Raw genomic sequence first — 25,925 nt, 5'->3', positions numbered from 1 at the left:
TGTACTACAACTACTGAAGCCCACATGCCTAGAGCCTGTGCTTCTCAACAAGAGAAGCCACCGCAGTGAGAAGCCCGTGCACCGCAACGAAGAGTAGCTCCCACTCGCTGCAACTAGAGAAAGCCTATGCACAGCAACGAAGACCCAACGCAGCCAAAAATAAATTTATTTATTTATTCATTTTTAAAAATCACCTCAATAAAAAACAATAAACATTAAAAAAATAAAAATCGGGCTTCCCTGGTGGTGCAGTGGTTGAGAATCCGCCTGCCAATGCAGGGAACACGTTTTTCCAACATTAATAGCTTACTCTTCAGAAATCCTCACTGATCTCTCACCAATCTGTGAGGCTTCTGAGTTTCCAGTGGCAGCATCTTAACCTGGAACAGATAGTATGACAGGAATTTTATGGTGTGTACGACATACAGCAGGTAGTTTTGCTTTCATTTACTTGCAATGACTGAAAGAGAGAGAGAGAGAGAGAGAGAGAGAGAGAGAGAGAGAAAGAAAGAAGGAAGGAAGGAAGGAAGGAAGGAAGGAAGGAAGGAAGGAAGGGAGGGAGGAAGGGAGGAAAGAAAAGAAAGAAAGTAGAGCACAGATAATTTTCAGAAAAATTCCACTTGGAAATTTAAAGCATCTCAAAACAATGTAAGCAATGACTGTTAAAAGGTTCTAGATAACTACAGCCATTGAAGAATCTTTAGAAAAATTTGAAGGAATAAGTAAAAGATCTGATGCAGGAAAAAAAAAAGACTTTAGCTCGCTCGAACAAATGTTTATTAGAATAGAGACATTTATTCCACTACCTCTGCAGGCTTAATGTGACTTTAACAATATAATTATAAAAGGAAAGATGAATCAGAAAATATGAATATATTAAGTAAGTACAAGAGTAGAAAATGCTTTGCTAAGATGTTTTTTTTCCCTTCAATTACACGAGATGAAGGTCATAGACGTATATAGGACACTGACAGGCAAGACTGGATGAGAAGTAGATTTAAATCTCAAAATTAAACAAAAAAGACAGGTAATTAACTGGAGTCTCAGCTACAGACATATCAATTAGTGTTCAAGATGATTGAATTAGGCACTTTGTTATTATATGAAAATGATATGACTCTTGTTAGCGTACAATTGGCAGTAAATGAAAAAAATGTAAATTTCCTCTATACAGTGCATAAATGCCAGCCTACTGAGACGGTTATTTGAGGATTGTAGTTATCTATTAGTATCAGTAAAAAGTCACTAATGTAGTATTTTCTACATTTTATTTTTTGTTTAATTTTAGATCATGGAATTATTTATTTATTTTTCTTTAACTTAGATGTACACTCAATACCATTCCTCTTTCTCTCATTTGGAGTCTTAATAAAAGAAAAAATTAATCCCTCTAATTTAGTCCTACTCAGCCCTTCAGAAAGTGCGGTTGAGAATGATGTTCTGTGCCATTGTGATGGTGGCAAGGATACCTGTCATCTCTCTGGGGTAGGAGCAAGAAGAGGTGTTGCTAAGCCAGGGGCAGACACGAGACAGTGCACACCCACCACTGAAGAGTCCCATGCCTGCTATTCTCTCCCTCATGCCATCTCTACTGGTAGCTGCTCTCTGCTGCAGGCTTACTTCCCTGCCAGCTGATGAAGGACCCCTTGCCTTCTCGCCCCTATCTTACTGAACCTTCTCCTGTTCCCAGTCTACCATACTCTTTCCTCCCTCTGTGTGTTTGCCTATATCCTTTCCTCTTCCTGAGATGCCCTCTGCTTATCCCACCCCTGCCTCCTGTACCTGTCCAGTTCGGCTCTCAGGATACAGCTCAGGTATCAACTCCTCCAGCATCTCCTCCGCATAACCCTCTCCATTTCTGCATCTCACCCTGCTTCGCTCCTGGGTTAGGAGCTCACAGTCTTTGGGGCAGTTAAGCAAATAAGCACCTTAGAGCCGGGTGAGTATGACTGCTAGAGGTAAAGATAATATGTAAATATGTTAAAAAGAGACCAGTAGAAAAATGAAAAATAATAATGTAACTACACTGAGAAGGGGAAATTGATATGATTGGGGGGTGGGAAGAGGGGACATAAGTAAGCTAATTCCTCACCCATCCATGGAGCAGGAGGTCAGTATAAAAATTCTAAAATGAATATAGCAATGCATAGCAGTTTCCACAGATTATAAACAGTGGTGGATATAACCACTGGAAGAATTAGAAACAGAAATTGTTTTTTTAAAAAAGTTGTAGGTGCTTCTTTCTGGGGCATAAGACTGAGGGCGGGGGTGGGACAGGGGATCACTGTTCATCATTATCGGTTATTTAACCATGAGTAATTAGTACTTAGCTTTTAAATTTTTATTTGCTTAAAAAATTTTCCACATGTCCTCAAACCCTGTTAGTATTCACTGCCAGTTCACCAATTGTTCACAAATACACTCATTCTAACATTTTTTTATCCCTGAAAAAATATCGTAATCTTAAGCCATCTTCAGTTTTCTGCCAATTTTATGTGAAGCATTTACTCCTCTCTGTAGTATACTTTGCCCCAGAGATTCCCATATCTTTCTTTGTCTTCCTCCTAAGACCCCCCACCAATTGCTCAATCCCTTCCCCAGAGAGCTACTTTGAAGACATGACACTTAGTTGCTCAGTTTCAGAATTATTGCCATTGCTTGAGATCAGTTGTTTAGTGTCTGCTCTGAATAGATTTAAAATTCTCAAAAGGAAATTGTATGGCAATTTGAGAAATAACCAGAATCATCGATAAACTGGAATACTCTGTGAGGAAGTTCAGTGCTGTATAAATTTTGACTGAAATCTATAATAATTCTTGGTAGTTGAAAGACCAAAGTATATGTTTAGCTTATAGTAAGTAATTATTGGTTATTTTAATCCTATATGTTGATAATCTGTTTTGAAGCTTAAGAAATGTTCTTTATAGAAAACTATTGCTATTTCTAGGAACGCAAAACTTAACAGTGGCTCCTGGCAGAAAAACTGCGCACCTCTGAAAGTCCCAGCACCTACAGGAAAAAAGCCTGGTACCTTATTGTTTATATCCCGTGTTGCTGGACAACATCCTACAAAGTAGCCAGGCTTATGTGAGTGGCTTGGCTAAAGAAAGATGCATTCATGTTCCAAGCTAACCGAGCATTTCAAGTGCAACTTTATTCCCAGTTGAATCTGAATCAGAACTCTGAGCAGTGCCATCAGCCTGAAAATGTGCTGCTTCCCAATTCGCTCTTTGCTTGTTGTTACCTAGTGTCGATTTTCATGGAACTTTTCACTGTATTTACATACATATATATCAGTGTACTCATATACTTGGTACCAAAAAGGGAGGCACAGAATGTGGAGAAAACCCTGCGACTGAGCCCTGAGCTCCTACCCACCCTACCCCTAATTCTCCATGTGTCTTTAGCCAGGTTCCCTCACTCTTCTGCATCTCCATCCCTCATCTGTAAACAACAACCTTTTTTAAAAATTTTATTTTATTCAAGTATAGTCTATTTACAAGGTTGTGTTAATTTTTTCTGTACAGCAAAGTGATGCAGTTATGCATATATATACAGTGGCTCCTGGCAGAAAAACTGCACAGCTCTGAAAGTCCCAGCAGAGGTGGGACTTCCTTTTTCATATTCTTTTCCATTATGGTTTATCACAGGTTATTGAATATAGTTTCCTGTGCTATACAGTAGGACCTTGCTGTTTATCCATTCTATATATGATAGTTTGCATCTGCTAATCCCAAACTCCCAGTCCACCCCTCCTCCACTCCACCCTTTGGCAACCACAAGTCTGTTCTCTGTGTCTGTGAGTCTGTTTCACAGATAAGTTCACTTGTGTGATATTTTAGATTCCACACATAAGTGATATCATATGGCATGTGTCTTTCTCTTTCTGACTTACTTCACTGAGTATGATAATCTCTAGGTCCATCCATGTTGCTGCAAATGGCATTATTTCATTCCTTTTTATGGCTGAGTAATATTCCATTGTATATATATACCACATCTTTATCCATTCATCTGTCGATGGACATTTAGGTTGCTTCCATGTCCTGGCTATTGTGAATAGTGCTGCTGTGAACATAGGGGTACATGTATCTTTTTAAATTATAGTTTTGTCTGGGTATATGCCCAGGAGTGGGATTGCTGGATCATATGGTAATTCATTTTTAGTTTTCTGAGGAACCTCCATACTGTTCTCCATAGTGGCTGTACCAACTTACATTCCTACCAACAGTGTAAGAGGCTTCCCTTCTCTCCACACCCTCTCCAGCATTGGTTATTTGTAGCCTTTTAATGATGCCCATTCTGACTGGTGTGAGGTGATACCTCATTGTAGTTTTGATTTGCATTTCTCTAATAATCAGTGATGTTGAGCAGCTTTTCATGTGCCTGTTGGCCATCTGGATGTCTTCTTTGGTGAAATGTCTGTTTACGTCTTCTGCCCATTTTTCAATTGGGTTGTTTGTTTTTTTGTTACTGAGTTGTATTAGCTGTTTGTATATTTTGGAGATTAAGCCCTTGTGTAAATGACAACCTTTGATTCTCAAACTTATAGGCTGGTTTTGTGAGTGTGTGTGGGTGTGCTTTAACTAGCATATTAGGTCATATTTTATGTCCAGTAAAGCTGTGGGGGTTTTTTGTTTTGTTTTGTTTTTTACATTTTATCTATTTCATTTTTTTATTTATTATTATTTATTTATTTATTTATTTCTGTGGTACGCGGGCCTCTCAGTGTTGTGGCCTCTCCCGTTGCGGAGCACAGGCTCCGGATGCACAGGCTCAGCGGCCAGGGCTCACGGGCCCAGCTGCTCCGCGGCATGTGGATCTTCCCAGACCGGGGCACGAACCCGTGTTCCCTGCATCGGCAGGCAGACTCTCAACCACTGCACCACCAGGGAAGCCCAAAGTTGTGTTTTTATGTTGTGTATTTACACGTTAGAATAGGTTGGAGCCCTTTATATAATCAGTACACTTAGAACATTCTGTCCATTTTATAGAATTTTGAATATAATTTTTCTATTTTTTTAGCTACTAAGGGTTCTGGTTTTAGTATGTTTACATTTTTGGCATATTTTTGGTAAACATTCATCATTTATTTGATATCTCAGAATCACAACTTTCAATTATAAAGCTGTTTTGATAAGAAAACGTGGTCAATTCCTTGAGGATTATTGTTTTCCAGAAAAACATCGTCATAAAAGCAGAAAGTGCCTGTAAAGGCTTTTGAAACCAGGGTCCTTGATCAGATCAGGATTCGGCACCATCAGAGGAGTAGGGTTAATGACAAGCATGCTTCTAGCATCATTGCTTTAGGATTTTGTTGTTGAATGTCAGGCCTAGAGTGAGACACACAACAGTTGCTCAATAAATGCTTGGTGACTGTATGTCTGTGCTCATGTACTACTTGATATTCAAGTAAAGGAGTTAAATAAGAGTAAGGATAGCATAGAAGGAGTCTTAGAGTATAGGGTGTATATTAGTCTGCTCCAGCTGCCTTATCAAAATACCCTGGACTGGGTGGTTTACACAACAGAAATTTATTTCTCACTGTCCTAGAGGCTGGGAGGTCCAAGATCAAGGTGCTGGCCAATTCAGTTCCCGATAAAGTCTCTCTTCCGGGCTTGCAGAGGCCTATTTTCTTGCTGTGAACTCACAGGTCAAGGAGAGAACAAGAGATTTCTCTCAGGTTTCTTCTTATAAGGGTACTGATCCCATCATGAGGGCTCCACCTTCATCATGACTTAATTACCTCTGAAAGATCCCATCTCTAAATACCATCATTTTGGGGTTGGGAGCCTCAACATATGAATTTGGGGGACTACATCTCAGTTCATAGCAAGGTGAAGATACTTAACTGTTTACCTTTACCTGTTACAGTCTGAGCTGTAATTTTACATTAATGATTGGAAATTAGTCAAATAAAAAGGCTAACTGTTTAATGTATAGAGTATGTTGCTACTCTACAGGCAAAGGGACAAAAGTTATGCTTCCCAGGAAGAAAAATGGCAACTTAAATTAAAACAATGATTGTAGAGAAAACTTAAAGCATTTCTTGTCAAATGACTTACGTAGTTCTGAGTCAAATAGGAACAGGGTTGTTTTTTTCTACATAATGAATCTCCTGTAATGTAGTATTTGAACTTATCACCTAGTCGTCTTCTGTTGACCTGTGATTAAAATCTTGGCCTTTAATTAGAGGCTCACTGTTTCCACCAGCCCAGCCTATTCAGGCTTTTGATTAAAAGGGTGATGTTTTTGTGTCTGTCTGTCAGGCAGGGAACCCAGGTAGAGGTAAAACCGCCTGTAGCAGAATGGTGCCTGAGCTTCAGTCTCTAGACCTTTGCCCTGCCATCACCTTGGTAAACCTCTAGCCTTTCTTTTCTAGAAGAGACTTATTTGAGCGTGATAGTTTTTCTGTGCTCACCCATGAGAACATAGCACATAAACTACTCCAGAATTCCTATACAAGGACAGAAAGATGAAATGACAGAAGAAAATCTGCGTTTATGCCTACGTGGATTGAACATGTCAGAACATAACTGGCTGTCATGCTGAATTTTCTCTCTCCAGATCTGAAAGGAGAACAGCGTGAACAGTTTGCAAGAGCTCTGACGGTTTCAGTAATATTGTTTACGGTTTTAATTTAGCGCATTAAATTCTCACCATACAAGTCATGTTGTACCTCATACAAAACCTTTGTTTCCCAAAACTCAGCACACTGGGAAGAAACTTAAAGAGTACTGTCAAGAGATCCAGTTAGGAAGCAATTCCCAGGAGATTGCTGTTCTAGGAACTATTCTGGGCAGGGGAGATACTGATTTTGAAACGTGCATCAATTTTCCATCTATTTCTCATTTCTGATTTTTTCCCCTAAACTTAAACTTGTTTTAATTTGGAAAGTTTTAAACCCATAGAAAAGTTGAAATAACATTCCAATGACTGCATATATACCCTGACTTAGATTTACTGACTGTTAACATCTTGCCATCCCCTCTCAGTTTCCTCTCCAAATATATATACACACTTCCCTCTTGCCAAATCATCTAAAAGTAGGCTAAAGATATCATGACTTTTTACTCTTAAATTCTTAGCGTGACTCTCCCAAGAACAAGGGCATTCTCCTACTCACCCGCATTATTACCACGTGCTTTATGTTACTGCCGTAACGGGTTACCAGTGGCTTAAGACAATACGGATTCATTTTCTTACAGTTCTGTAGGCGAGAAGTCCAGTACAGGTCTCATTGGGCTAAGATCAAGGTGTCTGCAGGGCTTCGTTCCTTCCTGGAGGTTCTAGGGGAAAATCCATTTCCTTGCCTTTCCAGCTTCTGGAGGCCAACCTCACGCTCTGGTCTGTGGCCTCCTCCTCCATCTTCAAAGCCAGCAACCTAGACTGTCTCTGAGCCTTCTTCCATCATCACATCTCTCTCCCTGACCACAGCTAGGAAAGCTTCTTCACTTTGTGATTAGATTTGGTCCACCCAGATAATCCCCCCATCTCTATGTCCTTAACCTTAATCATATCTGCAAAATCATTTTTGCCTTATAAAGTAACATAATCATAGGTTCCCAAGATGAGGGTATAGACATTTTTGAAGGGCCATTGTTCTGACTACTACACCACACCTAACAAAACCAGCCTTCATTCAAAGTTTATCCAACATACAGTCTATAGTCAAATTTCCCCAATTACCAAAAAAGTGTCATGGATCCAATCAAGGTTTACATATTATAATATGTCTCTTTGGTTTCCAGTCATCTATAACAGTCTCATCAGCTCCCTCTCTTTTTCATGACATGGAATCCTTTGATAAAGAGTCTAGGCCAGTTACCAAGTAGAGATCTGAATTTAGCTAAAAGTTTCTTTGTGATTATATCCAGACTGAACATATCTGTCAAGAATACCCATGTAGGTGGTGTTTTGTGCTTCCCACTATGTCACTTCATATAAAGTCTGGCTGTGCTGCTACTGGCAATGCCAAGCTTGACTTTTTGTTTAAGGTAGTGACTGCCAGATTGCCCCATTGGAAAGGTGGGGGGTTTCTCTATAAAATGCTTGATAGAAGTTCGCCATCTTTGGGAGACACAATCAAGGAACACATTCACAGAGCCAGACTTTAACACAGCATTTTTCAAACTGTGGGTCATAGCATATTAGCAAATTACAAAATCATTCTAGTGGACTTTGAACCCCCCCAGAGGAACTAGGACAGGGAAAGGGTAATGGTGGATTCCTAGTAAATGTCTGCTAAAGAATGTATGGCTCAGTAATAGGCAGATAACCCAATTAAAAAATGATCAAAGGGAATTCCCTGGTGGTCTAATGGTTAAGAATCCGCCTTCCGATGCAAGGGACGCGGGTTCGATCCCTGGCCGGGAAACTAAGATCCCACGTGCCACGGGGCAACTAAGACTGTGCGCCGCAACTACTGAGCTCACGCGCTCTAGAGCCGGTGCACCACAACAAAGAGCCTGTGTGCCGCGACTAAGACCCGGCGCAGCCAAATAAATTAATAAATTTTTTTTTTTAAAAAGATCAAAGGGTCAGAATTGCCACTGCTCTAAAGAAGGTATACAAATCGTCAGTAAGCACATGAATAGATGCTCGGTATCACTAGCCATCAAGGAAATGAAGATCAAAACCACGAGACACTACTTCACATCCACTAAGATGACTATAGTTTTAAAAGATGGGTAATCATTGGGCTTCCCTGGTGGCGCAGTGGTTGAGAGTCGGCCTGCAGATGCAGGGGACGCGGGTTCGTGCCCCGGTCTGGGAGGATCCCACGTGCCGCGGAGCGGCTGGGCCTGTGAGCCATGGCCACTGGGCCTGCGCGTCCGGAGCCTGTGCTCCGCAGCGGGAGAGGCCGCAACAGTGAGAGGCCCGCGTACCGCAAAAAAAAAAAAAGATGGGTAATCACAAGTGTTGGCAAGGATGTGAAGAAATTGGAACCCTCGTGTACTACTGGTGGAAATGTAAAATGATGCACCCACTTTAGAAAACAGTCTGACATATTCTCAAAGGGTTAGAGGTACCATGTATGACCCAGCAACTCCATTCCTTGGTGTGTATACCCAAGAGAAATGAAAACATACATCCACACAAAAATTTAGATGTGAATGTTCATAGCAGCATTATTTATAATAGCCAACAAATGGAAACAACCCAACTATCCACCAAGTGATGAACAGATAAACAAAATGGGATAGATCTATGATATATCCAATGAGATACTATTTGGTAATAGAAGAAGTACTATTGTATGCATGAACACGGATGAACCTTGAAACCATGTTAAGTAAAAGAAGCCAGTCACTAAAGATGACCTATTGTGTGATTCCATTTATATTAATAGGAATTATATATGAATGTCCAGAATAGGGAAATCTATAGAGACAGAAAGTAGATTAGTGGTGACCTAGGGCTGGGGTTGAGGATAAATGGGAAGTCTAACAGGTGCAGGGTTTCTTTTTGGAGGAGATAAAAATGTTCTACATTAATTGTGTGATTGTGTGACTCTGTACCTATACTAAAAACCAACCATTGAACTGCACATACTAAGTGGGTAAATTTTATGGTATATGAATTCGATCTCAGTAAAGCTATTATTTTTAAAAATGCCCGTGACCGAGCCCCACCCATGCCAATTAAAGTTGAATTTTGGCAGGTCGAGTTTGGCATCAGGTATTTTGTTAAAACTTCTCTAGCTCAGTTTTTAATGTCTAGGCAGGGTTATAGCTACTGGTTTAGGCTAACTACCAAGACCCTTCTCAGTGCCAGAACACTGTAAATCCAAAAGTCTAGTGTTTTATGCCTGTCCCAGTGAACAAGGTGATTTAAAAGCACAAGGGGACAAGCTGGTGGTCACCCCCCAACACACCTTAATAATAGTCATGATTAATTTCTTCGGCTGACATCTCTGAGTGAGTAGAAACCCCAGTTCCCCTGCAATATATATATATAATATAATATATATATATATACACACACACACACACACATATATATGTATATATATATGTATATATATATAGCAAGTATATTAAGAGTATTGCAAGATTCTAAATCGTGGACAGACAGTAGGCAAAGAAAGCAAATGAAAAATCTTTGATTGTGATTATTGAAGGAGGAGACAAATTTCTGAAGAGGAGGAGAAATTACTTATTAAATATGAAAAATAGCTACTCACATGATTGTGTGTGATGAAAACTATTGAAGGATAGACTTAGTGATGAGGTTTAGCAGTTTCTAGGAAGAAAAAAATAATATTTAATCAAGGTAACTGGACTATTTTATTTCTTCTTATTTATGAGGGTTTAGCCAAGATCATTTTAGAAAACGTTTTTGAAAACCTGATTAAAGAACCCATCAGAATGGTAGCACCTCCATTATTTTTGACACAGACAAATAAGGTTTTAGAAGTGTTGAAGATTGAGCAGTTGTAAAAAGCAGGAGTGATAGATGGAAGTGTCATTGTCACATCTCGTAAGAATCACTCGGTATTATTAGGAATCTAGGTAGGTGACCTGACCTTTTTATAACCTTCATCAGTTTAAGCTCTGACAGATAATGGCTAAGTGGTCTTTACAGGTTACCTTAACATGTCTCAGTTTCTCTGTCTATACAACAGAACTAATTAATCCCATGCCAAAGAATTTAATCAAGTTCCAGCTGCAGTGAATATGGTCAGACATCTTATTAGGTCTAGTATAAGTCAAGGTCTGATCCAGAAAACAGAAACCACTTCAAGTATTCCCATAAATTCCTTCAAGTGGGAATTAAATGTGGGGAATTTGTTATTACAGGTGAATGAGGATCTGAGTGTCAAACAGAGGACATTAGGAGAACCTGTAGATTAGCAGCAGCAAGGAGCCACTGCCTCCCTTTAGCTCTTTCCAAAGGGAAGAGCCATTTACTGGAGCACAGAGGTACCCAAAGGAATTTGGGGCATGGTAGGAGCTAGAGCCAAAAAGGAGGTGTGTCTGCAGTTGGAGACATGACCCAAGGCAGAGGGGGAGGGAGAGGAATAACAATGCCCTGACTTCTCCTTTCCCTTTAGCCTTCAGTTTCCCATCAGGGCCTCCCATTGTCAGTACCCAGCTGAGAACGTGGAAAACAGCTGGCAGGAGTCAACCCCTGCCTCCCTCTGATACAGATCACAGCAAAGGTGAGGAAATGGATCTTAGGGTGAACAAGCTTGGACTTTCAGGGTTCACCCCCTTTTTATTCTGTATCCATTAAAACCTGGTGCTTCTGCCCAGTTCGTGGTAACTACTCATCATTTAAAGGAATTCTTCCTCTCTCCCCAACAAGGGTGAGTCAGCCTCATCCATCATTGAATTCATCTCAAGTCTAGGATCTCTGCAGTCCTACGTCAAGGCAGATGTGATTCCTCATATACAGTGACCTCTGAACTAGAATGGAAAGCTCCTCATGTAAAATAGTAGAATAAATAGCACCTCACACCCATTAGGATGACTATTATTTTTTAAAATAAAATTAAAAATAAAACGGAAAATAATAGATTTTGATGAGATGCGGAGGAATTGGAACCCTTGTGCATTGTTGGTGGAAATGGAAAATGAGGCAGCCGCTCTGGTGGCTCCTCAAAATGTTAAACATAGAATTACCACATAAGCCAGCAATTCCATTTTCTGTATACACCCAAAGATTCAGACTTGTGCACCAATGTTCAGAGAAGCCTTATTCACAATAGTCAAAAGGTGGAAACAGGGCTTCCCTGGTGGCGCAGTGGTTGGGAGTCCGCCTGCTGATGCAGGGGACACAAGTTCGTGCCCTGATCTGGGAAGATCCCACATGCTGCGGAGTGGCTGGGCCGGTGAGCCATGGCCGCTGAGCCTGTGCGTCTGGAGCCTGTGCTCCGCAACGGGAGAGGCCACAACAGTGAGAGGCCCGCGTACCGCAAAAAAACAAACAAAAAAAAAAGGTGGAAACAATCCGGATGTCCATCCACAGAAGAAAGGGTGAACAATATGTGGTATGTACACACAATGAAATACACAGCCTTAAAGAGGAATGAAATTCTGATACATACTGTAACACAGGTGAACTTGGAAAATATTATAAGTGAAAAAAGCCAGACGCAAAGGGACATATATGATTCCACTTACATGAGGTACCTGGAATAGGCAAATTCATAGAGGCAAACTATAGAATAGTGGTTCCCAGGGACTGGAAGGAGGAGGGAATGGGAAGTTACTCTTTAATGAGTACAGAGTTTCTATTTGGAAGATGGAAAAGTTCTAGAAATAGTGATGTTGGTTGTACAACATTGTGAATGTACTTAGTGCCGTTAAACTGTACACTTAGAAATGATTCAAATGATAAGTTTTATGTATATTTTGCTACAAAAATTAGGAGTTTGGGATTAACAGATACACACTACTATATATAAAACAAACAATAAGGACGGGGAACTATATTCAGTATCTTGTAATAACTTATAATGGAAAATAATCTGAAAAAGAATATGTATATATATATATATGTACACACATATACACAACAGAATCACTTTGCTGTACACCTGAAACTAACACATATTGGTAATCAACTATACTTCAATTAAAAAAAAATAAGGAAGTGGAAAACAAAAAGAAACCCTTGATTAATATATGCATAAAAATGCAGGGCATGGGGCTTCCCTGGTGGTGCAGTGGTTGAGAGTCCGCCTGCCGATGCAGAAGACACGGGTTCGTGCCCCGGTCCGGAAAGATCCCACATGCCACGGAGCGGCTGGGCCCGTGAGCCATGGCCGCTGAGCCTGCACGTCTGGAGCCTGTGCTCCATACCAGCAGAGGCCACAGCAGTGAGAGGCCTGCGTACTGCAAAAAAAAAAAAAAAAAAAAAAAAAAAAATGCAAGGCTGCTGCAGCCTCCATTTCTATAACTGGTCACATTTCTCTAATTGGTGACATTTATTACTTCCTTCTCCTACCATCCATCCCATGTTGCCCTTGCCCTGTGCCAGCACTCAGCCGCTTAGTGTTTTACCTATTTGTGTGGAACTGAGCCTTTGTTCCTGAAAAAGGCTGAGTTCTTGGCAGTTCTGCCTTTAGTCGGCTGCTATGGGTTTTTTTCCATGACTGTTACTATGGACCTGGAAATACTAAAAGGGATTCCAGTGAATCCGACGTAGTCCTCTCTGCCTTTACTCCATAGAAGGAACTCACTTTGCCCTTGGCAATTGAGGTCAGTCCTTCCAGGCATCAAATTGAGCCCTTTCTCTGCCTGTTGGTTCAGTAGTGTGAGAAGCCCAAAAGAGCTGGTTGACAATCTCTCTTACCCATATAATTTAGTCATTGTTGTATTTTCTGGTGGAAGCATTCCTTCCTGAGTGCCTCTAGACCAAAGTTGTGGGAACAGGAGCAGAAATGTCCATGAGTAGTTTTAATAATGAAAAGAGGGACCATTCCTACTTCTAGTCCTTGAATTCCCAGACCTATACTTTCTTGTTATTGGGAAAATAAATAAATAAATAACAGCACTATATATTGGTCTCCTGAGTCAAAGTACCCCAGCACTCCAGCCTTGTACATGTTGTCTCCCAACTGCACCATAGCTGAATCCTGCATCAGCCATTTCTCCCGGTAAGTTTCTTGGCCAGCAACACTGTTGAATAGCATACCATGATTGTGAATAAGAGCTTGAATAAATCTGGGAGTGGTGCTCCTCGAAACATTTCAGGCAAGGAAAGCAATTCCGTACTCAGAGTGGGTACAGCACTGCCCCCTCCAGGACGCAAGGCGTCTGGTCGTCTGCTTCTCCACCTGAGCCAGCCGCTGTCTTTCCCCTGCTCTGTTCTGGATCATAGGGGACTGCCCTTTGTACAGTGTTTCCTGGCTCTTGGGGCAGTTATCTTACAGTGGGACAGCAATGGGAAGTAGTAGTAGAAGATTTGGGGAGTGGGACAGGGTCTGAACATGTATGTTATGTGGTCAAATGTAGCCCAGATCTGCAAATCAGTCACTTTGAAACTATTTGTGATGTTTCTTTCATAAGTGCACTGCTGAAAGTGCACTTTTTTTTTTTCTTCCTAAGATTTCAGGGAATAACAGAATTATTTAAAGACTAAATGGAGACAATTTTCACATCTTTGGCAAACTTCTCTTAAATGAATTGTCAGATCGACCTCTTTAAAGATTATAATTGTGTGGTAAAATTAAATTAAACAGGTTTTACACTCTTGGCAAAGTTCTCTTAAATGATTTCTTGTCAGATTCAAGCTCTTTAAAGATTATAATTGTGTGGTAAAATTAAACTGAACAGGTTTAACACACTCCTTCAGTGTTTTAGGCTTCTACGTGAGCATGTTGGCCTACCGATAATAAAGGTGACTTCTCACATAGGTTCAGTGCCTGAAACATACGAGTTTTGGGTTCTGATGTCTGTTCCTGGGTATATCAGAGAATCTTTAGACCATGACTGAATGCCTCTTATTTCACCTTCTCCAGATAATGATCATTCTGCTGCCCATTTCACATAAACATATTGGATAGCTTCAGTAAATAATGTGCTTTCACAATAAGCAGAAGATGAAGGCTAAGGAAAAATTCAGATCTCGAAAGAAGAAACAGTACTAACCCAAATGCTGGGGGTAGTCCCTCTAGCCCTGAGCCCTCCACAGTGGACACTGACTGCCATCTGTGTTTTTGGTTTTTTTGAGAACTTTTTTTTTTTTTTTTCCTGCGGTTCGCGGGCCTTTCACTGTTGTGGCCTCTCCCGTCGCGGAGCACAGGCTCCGGACGTGCAGGCTCAGCGGCCGTGGCTCACGGGCCCAGCCTCTCCGTGGCATGTGGGATCCTGCGGGACCGGGGCACGAAGCCGTGTCCCCCCTGCATCGGCAGGCGGACTCTCAACCACTGCGCCACCAGGGAAGCCCCGAGAACGTTTTTTAAAAATTGAAGTATAGTTGATTTACAGTGTTTCAGGTGTACAGCAAAGTGGTTCGACTATACAAATACATATATACCTCTTCTTTTTCAGATTCTTTTGCATTATAGGTTATTACAAGTTACTGAATATAGTTCCATGTGCTATAGAGTAGGTCCTTGTTTATCTATTTTATGTATAGTAGTATGTGTCTGTTAATCCCAAATTCCTAGTTTATCCCTACCCCCCTTCCCCCTTTGGTAACCATAAGTTTGTCTTCTGTGTCTGTGAGTCTATTTCTGTTTTGTAAATAAGTTCATTTGTATCATTTTTTTAGATTCCACATATAAATAATATCATATGATATTTGTCTTTCTCTGTCTGCCTTACTTCACTTAGTATCATAATCTATAGGTCCATCCATGTTGCTGCTAATGGCATTATTTCATTCTTTTTTATGTCTAGGTAGTATTCCATTGTGTGTATACACACACACACACACCCCATATCTTCTTCATCCATTCATCTGTCAGTGGACATTTAGGTTGCTTCCATGCCTTGGCTATTGTAAATAGTGCTGCTATGAGCATTGGGGTACCTTTTCAAATTATAGTTTTGTCTGGATGTATGCCCAGGAGTGAGATTGCTGGATCATATGGTAACTCTATTTTTAGTTTCTTAAGGAACCTTCAAACTGTTCTCCGTAGTGGCTGCACCAATTTACATTCCCACCAGCAGTGCAGGAGGGTTCCCTTCTGACTGCATCTTGAGCAAGCCTGAAGCCACGGTCTTAACCAGCTTTTAGACCAACCAACCATTGCCTCCAGTTTGGCTCAAGTAACTGTAATACCCGTGTCCTCCAATTTTCCAGGTTAAAATGCTTGATGCGTCCATCTGGAAGGTTTTCTCATTTGTGGTAGGGCTTTCAGGTTTTTGGTAAACATGTTCATTGGAGAAGGTATAGAAAATACAGAGAAACACAAAGCATGATCCAGTCACACAATTAAACATTTTGGTATATAGATATCCTATCTTTTTTCAGTTCATATAGATATATAATTATGTTCTTTTTAAATATAGAGTGACTGCAGTTTTTTTTTACTCAACTTCATATTATGGCTAAAAATAAACTATATCAAACATTTTTTCTATGGTATCAAATATTTTCTACTATGTAATTTCTAATGACTGCATAGTTCTCCAGTGTGGATATGCCATAAGTTATTTAATAAATTAGAGGGTTTAGGAAAAAATCTGTAGTTGAGCAGCTAGAGCCATCCCCTTAAGGTTATTGTAACACATAAAACCCATCCACCAAACTCTTTGACATACACAAATCCTCGAAGGAATGGTTTTTCGTGTGAAATGGTTATAGCTGTCAATCATTTATTCTCCATGTCATGGTTCTGGTGCTCTCTCCAGGTTTTTAGGGGGTGATTATGGATTCCTGTCAAATGAGATGTCTACTATGTATTCAACACGAGGCAGTTTGTATTTTTCTCCATCTATTGCTTTCCCATCGGAGGAAGTTAAGCAAATCTCTGTGAGCCAAAGGGGAATGGGATAGACGTCTAGCGCTGGCAGCACACGGCAGACATGCCCGGGTCCCAGAGATCCCGCATAAGTAGATTAGACTGCTACATAAATACATTTGTCTTGATTGTCACATTCCACCCAGGGTTACACCTACATGCGTAAAAATGGCTCCAAGCCAGTTTTTCAAAGGCAGTTTGCCTCCCTTGTTGCTTTTTAACCACCCAGCTCACAGGCATTTTTTGTGTTATAGCTATCAAAGATGATTAAGGGGCTGGGAGAGCTGATATCTAAGGACAGATTAAGAAAACTAAATATTTACAACTTGACTGAGTGATAGCCAAGGGGAAGATACTGTAACTGTCTGCTGGGCTCAAATCATGGAAGAGATACTGTTTTGCTTTCCCCAGTAACTCAATTTTAGGGATATCTAAATTCAGAGAAAGTTTTCTGAAGATGACATCACTTATGCTAATTAGATAATTGTGTCAGTTGAAATTACATTTCGCTGCTTACTAGCAGAGACTTGGAATAGCAGTGGCTTAAACAAATAAGGTTTCATTTTCTCTCCTATAACATGAAGCCCAGAAATGTACCGTCTGGGGCTGTGTGGCAGTTCCATGATGTCATTGGTGCCCCCATGCCCTCCTGTCTTTGGCGCCATTGTTCTCAGCGTGATATTCGTACTCAAGGTCACCTGGTATTTGAAGAAGAGCTACCCCAGCTTCACTTACCTTGGCTGAATTCCAGAAAGGGGAAGGCAAAAGAGGTCCCTGCCAACTAAGACTGCTTGGAAGAACTTTCTCGGAAGCCCATTTCCTGATTCCAGTTTATATCTTACTGACCACCACATCAACGAGAGGGGCTGGGAAACTGAGCAGGGTTTTTGGTTTGGTTGATTTTGTTTTTACGTTGGGTACCTTGCTTACCACAGCGATATCAAGGTCCTTTGACTGAGAAGGCATGGGAACATGGCTGCCGGGTAGGCAATCGGTGGTTTCTGTCGCAATGACTTACCTCTTAAAGATTCTGAGAAGTCTGGACTCTGAGACACAGTGACATTTGCTATGATGTTCCATTTGTAAAACTGGCCCTTGCGATCTAATTTATTTACTTCTCGTCACTCATCTATTTCGATTTATTTGTCACAGCATACCCTGGGTTGATGCTAAATAAACCAGCCATCTCAGCAGAACTAAGAATAATAACTACAACTTACTAGCTTTTACCCAGTTCCATGCACTGTGTTACGCGCTTCACATCACCTGAATGGTTTGCTTCAAAATACTCCAAGGGGGATGCGGAGTAGATATGCATAAATGAAATAATATTCACCATGAGTTGCTAATAATTGAAGCTGAGCAATGGCTGTATGGAAGTTTGTTATTATTTATATACTCTTCTCTCTCCTTCTGTAATAACGGAAATTTTCCCAGTAAAGATCTTTAAATCACCTCATCTACATCTTACATTATTTCGCGTGAGGTCGGTACTGTTGCCCCTAGCTAACAGTGCTCAGGGCAGTTAAGCAGCATCACAGGGTGAGTGAGTGGCAGATTTAGGATTCAGACCCAGGTCTGCCTGACTTAGAACCCTGTGCTCTAACCCTTATTATTCAAAGAAAGCATGCTTCCCCCATAAGGAGACTAAACCTCATCAGAAATGTAGATTTTCAGGCCCCACCCAAGCCCTATTACAGGACCCCCGAATAAGGTTTGTTTGCACGCCCGGGGTTCCCATGCTCTGTCCACTGCACTGTTATTGCCCTCGTAGCCGCAACTTAACCAACTCAATCGTGAGTTTCCCATAAAAAATGTTACCCTCTGTTGAAGCAAGAAGGCTTTTCATGAGTCACTGCTTGGTAGCATTTAATAATAATTGAATAGGCATTTAATTCAGAGCAGTTAACCTCTTTCAACCTTGAGTGTCTGCTGTAGCGCTGAGCACCAAATGCCTATGTGTCAATTAAGCACCATTCTGACTATGTGTCAGCTGCTAATAATCACTGCTTGCTTGAAACTTGGTTTGGTTTGTTCTATTGAAATAACGCCCTTGCTTCTATTAACTTAAGGTGTTGTGAGTTTTAAAAGTTTGGGGACTTAACAGAAAACTGTTCAGCTACCTGTTCTACCTTCCGGCAGCATCATCTCTGCTTACCCACCTCTATATAACTTTCCTGAAAAGACATGATTTTTCTCCCTAACATCTTCAGTCATCTTGTATCGTTTCAGCCCTGTTTTTGAAAGAAAGAGAACTATGGGTTAGTTCTTGTGTGTCCTGTAGGCAGAACATCAGCCTCCATTTCTCCATCTGTGCCTTGGCTGTGCCATATGGTCTTTAGGATCCCTTCCAATGTCATTATTCTCTAACCCCACATAGCGTGATTTTAAAATCTCGCCAACACAAAAACATTATGAAGACACTGGACTGTATGTGAAATCTACTTGATTATGTTTTTTCAGCCAGTAAAAGGATCCCTCATTGATTCGTACTCGTTTCTCTGTCCGAATAATGAATGCCTTGACACTGTGTAGCTTCCTTGCCTCCGATCCGTGTTAGACCAAGTAAATGAATGAATGAATGAATGAATGAATGAGGCCTGTCGTCCATCTCAACTATAATCTGCTTTCTCAAAGAGGCTGTGCCCTCCGCTTTTGAACAGGTTAAAAGATTTTCAAGCTGCCAGGTGAATGTGTTTGTTTTATATATTGTAATCACCTTCAAACCGTGTATACACTTAACACCCTAAGCTGTTCTTCAACTTCCATAGCAGAAGAGGTAAGGGAAAAACCTACAAAAGAGCAGGCATCAAAGCCATCCCCAGGGACCATCACTGTATAGGTCAGGCCCATGCTGGTTGAGGGTACAAGCATCAGAGTCGCTTCATTCTTCTTCCACGAACTCTTTCTCCTACGAGAGTAATTGGAAGCCAGTTTATGTATAAGATAATGTTCTCACAAAATTAAACCTAGGAAAAATAGCGTGCTGTAATATAGTGATAATAACAACCATCTTGCTAGACATGCCTTAGAATGTCTTGTCCACCCCTGTCTTTTCCATGCTATAAGTAAAGTGTGTTTCTGATTTGTTTTGTAGAGCAGCCTTTGGCAAGGAGTCAGAAGTTCTTATTGGGAACCTGGGTGATAAATTAATCCCTCCACAGGACATCCTCCGTGATGTCAGCGACCTCAAAGCCTTGGCCAACATGCATGAGAGCTTGGAATGGTTAGCAGGTCGAACAAAGTCGGCTTTCTCCAATCTTTCTACATCCCAGAGTAAGTACCAGCAGGGTGGTTCCTGTGGGGACAGCTGAGGAACTAGACTGAATACTTTCATTTGAAATGCCATAAGGGGACATGTCCGAGTTGTTGGAAGATCTGTGCAAGAATTCTGCTTGTGCTGAGCCTCTGGTACTTTGTCATTCTGTGAAAGGAAGTAATCTCAGCTTCCCCATGTGGGGCGTGGGAAGCCAAAAAGGTCCATGTTAACATAGCTTGATGTTAAACCTTAGAAACACCGGATTGTGTAAGATTGAACCACCATGTCTTAGAACAGAAAGCAATACATTTTGTCCTTCTTACAACTTCTCAAGGGTAGAAACTGTGTCTCAGAGCTCAAAGCTGAGCACGCAGTTGATGTTTTCATTTTAACTGATAGAAAACGAATGAAAAAGTATCTATAAAGAGAATAATAGAAGTGATCAAGTTGCTAGAAAACAGAGACAATGAGAAAAACATTTATTCTGGAAAAGAGATGGCTGAAAGATAACCTCATTATACATGTCAAGGAAATTAAGGAATAGGGTCTGAAGTAAAAATGGGAAACCTTTTTCTAGCAAGGACCAATGACCAATTATTTCAAAAATAATTTGAAAACTTTGGGGCACATAAACTTTATTCAATAAGTATAGCACAAATGTCTTTTAAAGGCATTAGTTCAGAAGTGTTAAACAGTTAAAGGCAAAGAAAAATGATATGAAGAGGGAATAAAGGAGATGGGAGATTTGAATGCATGAATGGAGGGACAGAAAACAGGATAGAAAAAAGCAAAATCACAGCAAGAACATGAAAGAAACTGAATCAGCTCTGAACTTAGTATTAGAACGAACTGTTAGAAGATTGTTAGAAGGAAAAAGCTTGTATTATTTGGACTGTGGACTTCAAAGAAAGTTATTTTTTATCATTGTCTCTTGAAAAGTTATTATTGCTTGATTAACCATGATTTCCAGCCCAGAGAGGGAGAAGAGGTGGATGAAATAAACCAGAGTAAATTATGGCCTGAAATGCAGGCCCCACGGGCAGAGTCTAGGAGACCTTTGAATGCTCGCTTACTTATGATCTCATGCCGATTGTGTAGCTGTCCTGGGAGTCAACAGCGGGTGAGGAAAGCAGATGGAAGGAGGGGGCTTCTGAGATTACGTATTCTGCTTTAGAAATCTTCTTCAAATATTACTTTTTATTTATACTCTTATTTTTGCACTTTTTAGTATTTAAAATAGTACTTTTAGCTGATGATAAAATTGTACATGTTTATTCTTAGAAATGTATTCACCTACTAAGGATAGTCTGGACTCAGTATTGGGTCTGAGCAGACTCTGCCTAAGTAGGTATCCTTGAGAGGTTTTCAACTTTATAACGACCTCATATCAGGGAACCTGTCACAAGTAGTAGTCAGAATGAGCCATTTTATCTCCCAGACTCACCCGACTCCAGCAAGAAAAAAAAAAAAATCACAAAAAAAAAAAAAAAAAAAAAAAAAAGTCAGCAAGAGCTGACTCCCTTTTGCTAGTTGCAAAATAAACAGCTCTGAAAAGGGACCAGATGCCTCTTTTCCTAGTTTCCTTTGACTCTTGCAGATGTAGGGCTGCTTGGGTTGGTTTGTTAGTGATGACTGGAAGGAGTCCTCTCGTTCGGTGGGCCATCGAAGTCCAGTATTTCATAATGCAGTCTCTTATTTTGGCAGCACAGCCTCCCAGGTTTCTGTTCTGTCCATCCTAAAAGAGAAGGATGCTCTGTGAGTTACAGTCAACTTGGTAACTGCACCATTTACCTGTTCCGTTCATGTCACCGAGAGTCCCTAGTACAGCTGATGTCTAATTCACGTCTTCCAGCACCTCTGTTATTCTGACAAAGACCTCTTGTCCCATGCCCATTAATACCTCTCATGTGCTCAGTTCCATTTTATAGGCTGTACCCTCTCAGTTCCTTTCAGGGTGATTGTTCCAGCCAGTGAGTGATTGAAGTGACTGTTAGCGTTTTGACGATCAGTGCAAAGCCCAAGTGAACTGTAATCACTACTTATGTTGTCTCTGTAACAACAGAGCATCCAGCAAACCTGGTTTATTCTGCTAACAATATGCCTTGCTCACCCACACGGGGCTATTCTTTGAATTCCCAGGAGGGACGCCCACTGATGTTTATAATTTGAACAAAGCAGGGAATGGGTTACTTTGATTGCACCATGTCAGTGTGACTTTAGAAAGGGAATAAAGGACAGCTCTTTATTATTCTTTTGAAAAGTGAACCAAATGATTACCTCAACAAAAGTGTTGCCCAGTCTGGAGACTCGATAGCATGAAGAAAATGCCAGACTGTTGTCTAGCACTCATAGAGACTCAGGATGGGGAAAAGGCAAGAAAAGAAGCGTAGAAGTTTCTTTTCTTGTCCACATCCTTTAACTATTTGGTGTGGTAAATGCCATGCTTTCTTATAATTAAGAAGCTACTAGTAGAATGGAATGGAGGAATTTTGCAGAAAATTATTTTCATAGTAGAAAATCTCTTTAGATATTAATAGCAGAGTTCTCCTCCACCTGAAATATCTCATGTCATAGTGAACAGAGTATTGCATTTTAGTGGCGGAGCATGGCTGGCCACTTGCCCAGGAGATAAGAGTTGACCATTTTTTCAAAGACAGTTTTTCCATCTCTTTTAGTATTTGCCTAAGCATCACTCTGTGTTCTTTACATTTAAAAGAGTCTCCTCACCTCCTGTAGATCCTGACTACTCCAAAGGCACTGCTCTTACTTTCACAGTCCATGGTTCCTGCTCCATTTCTCCTGGTATTCCCCTGCTCAGCCTTCCTTAAACCTGTTCTACTTAAGATTCTTTCTGTTGAAAGTCACAGCCCAATTAAAAGAAAAAGAATGCATCGATTTATAAAACTGGTAAATCAAAATACTTCAGGTGTGGCTGGATCCAGAGGTTCACAAGATAACACCATGTAACAGACATGTTTACACACCTGCTCTCTCTCCCCCACTTTCTCTATTTTTGGTGTATTCCCTTTATTGCTTTCCGTCTCAGGTAAGACCTTTTCGTACGGCAACATCCTTGGTTACCAGCAGCCCCAAGATTATTTGATCCCTGACAAAAAGAGCATTTTTGCCAACAGCTCCTGAAACAGCCCTAGAGAAGACTTGGATTGACCTAACTTGACCTCCTCTCATGGGTCTCTCAGGTTCTCTCTGTATATGCCTAGTTTTCTGACTCTTTACCCACGACTCAGTCTCCCACTCCCACTTCTAGAATGTCTTTATGTTCAGGGTCTGTTTTAACAAATATGCTTTCAGTGCAAGGAAGTTGAGCAGAATCATATGTAGCGTTGGGCATTCAGGATCTAGGTTTATACATATTTTCTCTCATTGATCACAATTTCAACCTTGTAGTAAACACAGGATAGTATCTGTAATATCTGCTGTTTGTAACAATCCTAAATAAGAAGTCTGAGATTAACTGTTATGGTTAAGAAAATTCTCAGAAAATTGTGACCTAGATAAAAATTAAGAGTGTATTCAATTGGAACACTAATGATTTTCTTTTCTATTTTATCCCTTTGTTTTAAGGATGTGTTGCCTTTAAAAATAGGGTACAGAGAACTTGAAGGGGGCTCCAGAGCTTGTTTTGACTGCATTTGCTTCCTCAAGGGGACGCCTCCTCTCTTTCTCGGATTCTGTAAAAAAAAAAAAAAAATCTCCAGGGTTAGAGAATCTAAAACTTCCTTGATTATATATTCTGCTCTTTAAGTAACCTTACCATCGAGGAGGTCATCTGTTTTTTATTAAAGTCCCTTTGCTTCAGTCTAAACCTCTTTCTTCTGTCCTATTCTTCAGAAATTAAATGTTGAATATTTTCTCTATGAAATACTTTAATGTGTCTGAAAACATTTCCCTGGTCTCTACCTGCCCATCTCTGGATATTAAACACTTTTGGCCTGAGGGTCCCACCCAGTCTCTGAGTCCAGGGCAACCAAATCTAGCAGGAGTAGGAGCCCAGATCAGGCCCAAGTTCGCTTACACTCTCTCAGATGGTGGTTTGACTGTTAGCCTTTGTGAATGTGGCCCATGTTGCAGGTTCCTTCAACACCAGTTGTATCCCCTTCTGGCTCCCTCAGCTCCTGTTACCGCAGTTCTTGCTGTGCCCACGTGCATTGATAATAAAAAGTCATACTGTAATCTTTATTTTTTTTTTTTTTTTTTTTTTTTTTGCAAAACCACAGGGTCAAATAAATCTCATAATTTTGGTTCCTGGAATTGGTTCATGAATTGCAGTATTAGTTATGCAGTTATTTATATACTTCTTTTTTCTTGTATTGTGGTAAGATATACATGACGTCAAACATACCACTTGAACTGTTTTTAAGTGTGCAGTACAGTAGAGTCACGTGAACTCTGTATTTATTACTATGCAACAGATCTCTGGAACTTTCTCATCTCACATGACTGAAACTCTGTACCCACTGAACAATAAATACCGTATTTCCCCCCTCCCCCAATCCCTGGTAACCACTTTCCATTTCTATGAGTTTGACTACTTTTAGATGCGCCCTTATAAGTGGAATCGTGCAGTATTTGTCTTTTTGTGACTGGCTTATTTCATGTAGCCTAGTGTCCTCAAAGTGTTACAGCATATGACCGGATTTCCTTCTTTTTTAAGGCTGAATAACATTCTGTTGTATGGATCTACAACATTTTCTTTATCCAGGCATCTGTCAGTGGACATTCAGAGTTCACCCACCTCTTGGCTATTGTGAATAATGCTGCAGTGACACATAAGTGTGCAAATTATACTTCTTTCTTAAAGCAGAACTATTATCAGGGATCTTAGAAATCATCTGCTCTAACTCAGATGTTTTGCACACGGAGGAATCAAGGCTTCCGAATGGTCACTCTGCATGTCTCTGCCTGAACTGGTATGGAAACAAGCCCTCAAATTGCCACTTTAATTTTCTCTCTACTACACCATTGTCTTGACCATTACCAAGGTTAAGTACTGGCAGTGATAACAGTTCCATTCATACCCTATTCCTATTAAACCATCCAGGAAGGTCATCATATTTTTTTTTTTTTTGATGAAAGCACTTTAATGCCTACAGTCAACTTGTGATCATTTCTGATCATCGTCTTGTGTGTAACCAGACTTTCTTTAAATATACGGAACTATTAAATATACGGAACTATTGCACATATCCCTTTTTGAATATCATCTTACTTGTAATAAAATATCTTATTAATTTTTCTCCCTCTTTCTTTGTTCTACAAGTATTATCGAAGTTAGAAACTCCACCTGTCTTGTTATCGTGTTAACAGAATGTCTTCTAGCTACTGCACTCTCCTGTGGCAGGAGCCACTAACCTTGTGTGGCTGTTTACATTTAAATTAATTAAAACGAACTGAAATATAAAATTCATTTGCTTAGTCACACTAGCCACATTTCAGATGTTCAGTGGCCACTGTATTTAGCGAGGTTGTAGAACATTTCCATCATCACAGAAAGTTCTGTTGCATTGTGCTGTAGATCAACACTTATCGCTACTGATAAAGTTCTAAAACAATGCCAGTTCATACAGTTAGCTTTTTGAAACATACTTGAAATGTCCACCTAGTTATATCAAGACATGGATAAATACTTTACCTGTTCAGTCTCCAAATCCCCTGAAAGAGAAGTAAGCCTGGCTTTGTCCAAAATTTTTTCTGTTGATGCTAAAGGGAAAAGAGTTTAGCGGTCAAATACACTTGAGACCCATTAGGTTAAAGAACCTTAAATGTAGTTCCTGCATACAGTAAAACTTTTAAAGTCTTTTCATGTCAACGGAGTAATTACAGCAACGCAGTGTTTCCCAAACTTCTTTATCAATGGAATTCTCTCGCCCCAGAGCATCTTACGGGACTTTTCTTTTATGGAACAACTTCTGGTAAACACTGTCCTATGCTATATTTATATAATTTGTTCAGAATCGTTTATTTCTCACAGCATAGGCACAAGATAGGGCATATGCTTCGCTACTGCAGGAATGTAATTTCATATTATTGGCAGATTTGCACACCATCAGATGACTTCTGTTGCAATTTGGTTACTTTATTACTTGATTGAATCATTTTTAGAAATGTTCAAGTCAACCAATACGAAATGACTGGTTTCTTTTTTGCTTGTTTCAAACCTGGCTGCTGCCCAGTCATTACACTTCACTCACAATTCTCAAAGATTCCAGCTACTAACGTAATTTC

The 25,925-nt window shown here is 40.3% G+C and overlaps 1 protein-coding gene across 1 annotated transcript in view; it reads left to right on the top strand.

Annotated features, from left to right (window-relative positions):
• EXOC4 (exocyst complex component 4) overlaps positions 1–25,925 on the top strand; it is a 793,839-nt gene that overhangs the window by 654,706 nt on the left and 113,208 nt on the right. The window contains exon 14 of the mRNA XM_024737973.1: positions 19,518–19,696. Coding sequence (XP_024593741.1) covers positions 19,518–19,696 — 179 coding nt within the window. The remainder of the gene's footprint in view (positions 1–19,517; positions 19,697–25,925) is intronic.

This window comes from Neophocaena asiaeorientalis, unplaced genomic scaffold (assembly GCF_003031525.2).
Source record: "Neophocaena asiaeorientalis asiaeorientalis breed wild unplaced genomic scaffold, Neophocaena_asiaeorientalis_V1.1 scaffold364, whole genome shotgun sequence".
In the NCBI taxonomy this organism is placed as follows: Eukaryota; Metazoa; Chordata; class Mammalia; order Artiodactyla; family Phocoenidae; genus Neophocaena; species Neophocaena asiaeorientalis.
Note: the sequence above shows the minus strand (reverse complement) of the source record. Positions and strands in the feature narration are given on the sequence as shown.